Source organism: Glossina fuscipes, unplaced genomic scaffold (assembly GCF_014805625.2).
Source record: "Glossina fuscipes isolate IAEA_lab_2018 unplaced genomic scaffold, Yale_Gfus_2 2, whole genome shotgun sequence".
Taxonomy (NCBI): Eukaryota; Metazoa; Arthropoda; class Insecta; order Diptera; family Glossinidae; genus Glossina; species Glossina fuscipes.
Genome location: NW_023998416.1, coordinates 4,867,558 through 4,874,810, shown reverse-complemented (window position 1 = coordinate 4,874,810; position 7,253 = coordinate 4,867,558). Strand labels below are relative to the sequence as shown.

The following is a 7,253-nucleotide window of genomic DNA, read 5'->3' as shown; positions in this document are numbered from 1 at the left end:
AGTAGAAATTAGAATGAATTTTATATTTTTAATAGATGAGAACATGAAAGTGTTACAAACGTATATAATGACAATGTAAACATATAAAATCAATTTTTATTAAATACATACATATATATATAAATATTCTTAGTATAGGTAAATAAAAACTTGTAGAAATGATATTAAAGTTTCATTTGAAGTTAATTCAATGACGCGCATAAAATTGCAAGATATTAGCTTTTATTTCATAAAAATTTCTTATGATTTTATCTAATTGCACACATAAACACATACAGAAATGGAAATGCCGTATTAGGATAAATGAACAAAATGTAGTTGTTTTTAAAAGCAGCTTACAGGATTAAAGTAACATCGCCAATATGCACGAGTGTTGGTATTATGCGGCGAACGTGCTGATCTAAGCGCTGCGGTCAATAACGTTGTGTGGCCAATATTCATACCTTTATTTGTTCTTCTCTGAAATCTCTGTGTCAATTGCCAAAATTTTCTTACTGATGGCCAAAATCTCATAAGGTTACTAGGCTTTAATAATCCAACTTACAGTTTGACCTGTAGCGCGATGTATGGAATTCAGATCTCTAAAGTTATAGTCCATTCCCAAATCGGGCTCATCATCACTGTACATGTCATCATTAAGTGGTGCATCTGCATGTAAACCCAACGATAGATTAATTACCATAAGATGTAAACGCGACAGAATTAATTACATAACACTCAGCAGCTTATGAAATACTCGTAAGCCAAGTTATGAAAAATACGATTAAGCTAAATGAGAAGCGTGTCTTTAATCTTAAGCGACAATCTTATATATTAGTCTGTTAATTGTACTACCTTTTTTATACCATCATGAGTTTGGGATATTATAGAGCAGGGGTTGGCAAATCATGACACGAGGGTCACCAAGTGACCTACTTCAGTTCCAAACATTATAAAAGACGGACATGAAACAAACATTTTTGTCGATACCAAAATCTCTAAGGACAGAGAATTTTACATGTATACCTGTACTTTGTATGGTATATTGCTTCACCTACGGATCGTAACCATTACACAGTGCTAGTGGTTACTAGGGGTATGTCTTGGGCGCCCAATCGATGCAATCGCCTATCTCTTATATAAGTTGGAACAATTTGCAGCTTTTATTTTGAAACCTTGTCGTTATTGTTACGTATTTTTTCAAATCCCTTTTTCCACCCGTACCCATACACGTGTCCCAAGGTAATAAATGTGACTAATTTCCCGCTACTGTTAGGGATTTTTTACTTGTATTTTTTTGAAGTTACAAAGGAAATAGCAACGTTAGCATAAATACCACGCTCAGATACTGTAAGCTTTGTTGTTTGGCACAAAAGGAAACACAGCATATACGCAAACTATATAAACTTGAATAAGAGAACAATTAGGATATTTCAAGACTTCCTTTTATGAAAAACAACAACAAGCTGGTGCACGTTTTCCTTAGAGATTGCCTCGAAGACGCTACTTACAAAAGATTTGCATAAACTGTATGCATATATGTATACATATTGGAAGAAAGAACATAACCTTACGCGATGATGGTCCCTCAAGCGCGGCACCTTCTCATATATGAATGAAAGATATACCCATAAGCAAATTGTTGTGAGGAAAGGAAATATGTATGATCTTTCCCGTTTGGAGACTGACTTGTGACGGTATCGAAATTGCCGCTGTCTGAAAGCGAGCAAACTTTTTGGTGGAAACAGAACAGACTAACTGAAGACGAGACTTCAAGATGTAAGTCCTGCGTTGCTACCCTTTATGACTATAAATACGTTCGCTTAAAATGTATGGTTTTTAAAAGTTTTGAGAGCAAACAGTATTTACGTGTACTTCAATCGTTTCATATATATATATATATATACGATAATACAAAAGAAAAGGAGAGTTTTTATTGCATAGAATAAATCTGAAACTATATCCATTCCTCTTTTATATACCCAAAAAAGTAAATTGAGCCAAAAATATCTATGGAGATATATATGTATTTATTGATGACGCAGAGACTATTCCGTAGGATGGCAGACTTGATAAATTGTTTTACGTAGGTACCGGCCGTGAAGGCTTAACTGGCACACGGAGTAAAAGAGCGTCGCTCGCGCTCCACATGTGCTTCCGTCTGACTACGGCGCGGCCTATCTAACACATCAAATATTTAATGTTCCCGTGAATTTGGGGGCAACCATAGCTACTACGAAACTCTCGCAATGGGCTATTTCCGCTGTCAGGCCGAAGCTGAAAGATTGCTTTTGTGGCTCTTGATACCAGATGATGAAACCGTAATAGATTGTAATAGATTGTTTAATAGCACCTAACTTGACGCGATTCACTTTTTTGGGAAAAGTTCACTAGCTTTAAACCAATTTTATCAAACCCTTTCAGTAACGCCGCCCTGTCTATAAGCCAATTGAAAGGCGGATAAACATATTCGGACACGGTTATCCTTAGCATTAGCTAAAAATTTTCAAATTAAATTAGAACACCATGCATCGCATAGTCTACCGTATGCAGATGTACAAAAAAATTATTAAGTGTTTTCAACATGCATGAGATAAGTTAACAAACAACACCTTTGCTTGTCTCTCCATTCTTAAGTTCATTTTCATCATAACGAATTCGAGAATAAGCATCGTTCCGATCCGACTGCACATTATCGATAAATTGGCTGGCGTTTTGTTTTTTTGCTAAGGCGTGGTGTAAAGCCATCACTAATCGATCGAGAAGTAAAGACGTTCTTTTTTTCGGAACTATCATCTGTAAAGAGACGGAAAGCAAATAAATCAAAAATCATGGATATACTTATCATAAGTCAAATATATGGGAATAATGATCTTTTCTTTACTGGCAGTGAGCCAAATACTGTTATCGCTAACTAATTACTTCAATGTCAAATTCCAATCCAATGTCTCTCATAGATCACAGCTTAGTTACATATCAATCAGTTACCAATCACTTTCGAAGCAATTAAAAAAATTAAAAGCAATTAAAAAAGTATCCGCCTGAGTAGCCGAAGGCGAGGAATCTCGACTAGGAAGACAATGGTCGTGGGTTCGAATCTCAACTGCGGTAGAGTTTTTAATAAAAGCCGATAGCTTTAGATGCTAGTGCTTTTAAGAGTTTAGTCTTAGAATTTATTTCACTGGCGAAATTAATAATAATAATAATAATAATATATTCGACTGTGGTCGAATCTTTCATGCCTACCAGCTTCACCATAAAATAGAACCAATAAAGAAATAATACCCGAATCTTTTATACCCATCACGATTGAAAAAAGCGAAAAACTTTAATGGTCACCACATGGGTGAGGCTGTTTTTTTCTATTTGAATTGAAGAATAATTTTATGATAATTTATGTCGAGTAACTATTGTAGTTTATCAGCAAAGCGGCAAATGCACAGAAAGCATCGATAGATGTGTAGAGCACTGTATAGACGTGTGGGCACTGTAAGCACATTCTTTGGCCTGTTTGCGCCATTTTCAAACTCTTTCGGAAATTTGCCTTCATTTTTGCGATCGAGAGAAGGTTCATCCCAGACATTACAGGCAGACGGACATACCTAGATGTATTCCAAATCTGTAACTAGACAAATATTTATAAGTCTTATGGGTTTTTTGAAGTTTGTACACTACAATAATGGGTAGATGTTCTTAATTCACGTTCAAATATTTTTAGATTTATTTGCTATAGTTTATGAATAATAAGCAAAAATCAAATTTTTATATATTTACGAAAAACTGAGGTATTCTCAGCTTACGTAGCACTGAAAGCGGGCCCTTCCTCCGATTTGGCCCATTTCGAATACCAACTTGCATGCAAAAACTTCCAATATTTCTACCAAATTTTGAAGTCGATATTTTCATTTATGCGACCACGAAAGTGCCAACGACAAACACCACGCTGACACACGCGAACAGATGGACAGACATGGCTTAATCAATTCAGAATTTCACGCTGAACAAAAATATATGTACTTTGTAAGGGCTCTGAGTATCGCATACATTACGAAAAAAAACAAAATGAGTGCACCCCCATCCTTCAGTGGTGGGTATAAAACCTTATACAATCTTATCTACTAAGAATTGGAAGTAAACCCTTTACAGCTTAACTTCAAACGCAAAACGGTTTACTTTACAATACTATTCTGTTCAGTATTAATGAAGCAATTTTTACATTCGGATTCATTAAGCGCTGAATTCAAAGCTCCCTACATTACAAAAAAACGAACGAGCTGCGGAGGTAACCAATGGTTGCTATGTTCATATAATCGAATTGTTTCAAAAACAATTCTCGCTTTTTGCCTTAAAGAACTTGCCCATGGAAGCCATGGACCCCTCTATTGACCATGACTTTGCGATCGCATTGTTAGTAAAATTGATTAACGGAGTTGTTGAGTTAAAAGCCTTGTTGAGTGAAATCTACATAAATGTTAATAAGGCTAAGCCAATATGGACGCAATTTCGAATTATTTTCCTCACTTCAGATTCTTAGTAAGAATCTAAACAATGTCCGCAATCTAATTGATATATTAGAGGCAATGCTTATGATGAACTTTACTCTTCTTAAGGCTCGTGCATTGCCAATATCATGCCTAGATGACAACAATCAATAAATAGGGACTTTGCCTGACTACTAATCGTTCGTTGAGCTAGTGAAGTGTCCAAACCCGGTCAAAAGAGCTAGGGATGGTGCTTTAGAATTTCTAATTACATTTTATTCAAAGAAATAAGAAAAATATATAGATATGTATAGCTATAATTACTTTCGGTTAAACTTTGGTAAGTAAGTAGCTATGTGCTATGTAGCTTGCCATACTAATAATGTAATTTCATCATCAATCAAATGACATGATATTTCAACTTAACACCTTCTGAGGAAGTATGTAAGATTTTTTTTGACTAAGTGACTTTGATTATAGTCAAAATCTAAAATTTTGCTTTGAAACCATTTAACTTTCGCTTCCGCTTTAACGTTAGCCTGCGCTAACTTATTTATTTAAAAACTTGATATTTCAATAGGAAAATAAATTTTACTCACTGGATATTCATTGTAATTTGATTCAATTGGATCTTTAGCACTAAATATCTCTTCGGGTTCACCAACGCTAGTTGCAGCAAGTTGCGAACGTTTGCCATTTACAGGTTCAAAATCATTTAATTTTGTAAATATCTCTTCCACCTCTCCCACCTGATAACATAACCTTACATCCATAGTTTGCAAACAAATTAAAGAGATGAACATCATAGCAAAAGTGCAACGATTGCTTTGCACTATTAAACGAAAATCGCAGCAGTTATGCACTATTTTGAACGTTTGACGCAGGCAGCTATATAATAATTGTTCGATCATTATACTGCTTTAGTGTTCTCATGGACAACGATTCTTCAATTATTTGAAACTGAGAAATTCTTCTCAACTTGGCACTTGAATTTGATTTTATAGTTTGAATTTTGATAGCACTTCAAAGAAAGTAAGTGATTGTACTAAAACGTATGCATGCTTGAACTAATGCTTTTATAGCTCCACGAAAAATCCATCTTATTGACCATAACTTTGCAGTCATATAATTAATAGCTATAGTTAACGTAAGCGATTTTGGTAATATATTGGGTTTGCGACAAGAAAGCGATCAGCTCTTAATGGCAAGCCCTTGCTACGTCTAAAATAATATCATCCACTTTACGTTTTGAGTTCGAGATAAGGAATACGATCCTGCATATAAAAATGCGTCCTTGATATGAGAAGTTTTGCTTAAAAGTGCGGCAGGAAAGGATTTCCCTATTCTACCAAACGCGAATATGTCATATGTCATTATAGTGCTGCGTCTCAATGCTTCTTATAAAGTCCTGCTATTTTGGCCTTATGTTCCTTTAATCGTTGATACAAAGAAATGCTTTCTCATCGTTTTTCGTTATTAATTTCTTTGTTGTATTTATTTTCACTATTCATATCAAGGATATGGGATGTGGAATTTTTTACATATGAAATTACAACACACACTGTTTTGTTTGTATGCATGCAACGTTTATGAATGAATAAGAATTTAATATTTTTGGATAATGGCTGGATACTCAGTCATCATGTTCACATTAAAGCTTATGCCTTTAAGATTAAATCGAAAAAATTAAATCCCTATAAATAAATAAGCAAATGCAAATATGCTTTTATTGCTTTTATTCACTTTAATTAAATTTAAATATAATTCCAGATTCAATTATTAAGTTTAACATTTCTCCAACTAGCCAGCAAATTGCTTAAGAGCAATATTGCAAATTTGCTTTAGGCAAAGATAAGTGAAAAATAAAGTTTTCTCGTATTATTTTGTGATAATTTTCATAAAAAAACAATCTTTTATAATATTTAAATTTTTTTACTTAATTAAATTAAAAACAAATTTGTAGAGCAATTCTCTTAAAGTTCACTGCGAAGATATTAATAAATTTTAAAAGGTTTTGATGCAAGAAAAGTTTAATATCCTTTTCAAAGAACACGGCGATGAAATAAATGTTAATATTTTATAAAAAAAATAAAAAAACATAAAGTATTAAAATGCAAATCTGTGAGTCGTATAGTTATCAAAATTGTAGATGCAATATAAACAATTATTGCAGTATTCAGCAGAGATTTTTTTAACGGTTTAATGAAATGACCTTCAAGTGTCCTACAACATAATTCAATATGTCACAACTTTTCTCCTCATCAAATACAGAAAATTAAACCTTGTATCTTTGTAAGAGGGTTCCCATATAGGTGTCGGACCTTGCTAGAATATCTGTATTAGCCGATTTCCTATTCTAGACAAATAGATGCCGAGGAGAACATTTGACCACGTCCATGTTCCATAATATATTACTTTTCAATGGTTTTCTTTCATGTAACAACATTTTCAAAATATTGAATTATACGGAGATTGAAGTCAAAAATGATCCGATTAAACTCATTTTCATCGGCGTGCGTCCTTAAGCCAAAATTAGTTAATGAAAAAATTTTCTTTAAAATATTTTGCATCCTTTAAAAATAAAACTACGTGGACAAGATTTATTCAAACAGACGGACAGATATCCTTAGATTAATTTTGAATTGCCACTAGTGGTAGGAAGTATAACAAGTTAAAAAAACTTTGTAGGTGAACAAGATCAACTATCAACTTACACTCTATGGCAAAATCTTTAACCTAATGATAACCGGTTGTCGCATAAACACTTAATTGTAGTGCGATACCTTATATGAG

At 33.7% G+C, this 7,253-nt stretch overlaps 1 protein-coding gene across 1 annotated transcript; it reads right to left on the bottom strand.

Moving 5' to 3' along the window:
• Nucleotides 1-520: 520 nt before the first annotated feature.
• Nucleotides 521-5,188, bottom strand: LOC119632852. The gene is made up of 3 exons (XM_038025984.1): nt 5,060-5,188; nt 2,592-2,775; nt 521-648 (listed from the first exon to the last, which is right to left on the bottom strand). The coding sequence occupies exons 2-3, from the start codon at nt 2,773-2,775 to the stop codon at nt 521-523; spliced, it is 312 nt and encodes a 103-aa protein (XP_037881912.1). The 5' UTR covers nt 5,060-5,188.
• Between the last annotated feature and the right edge of the window lie 2,065 nt (nt 5,189-7,253).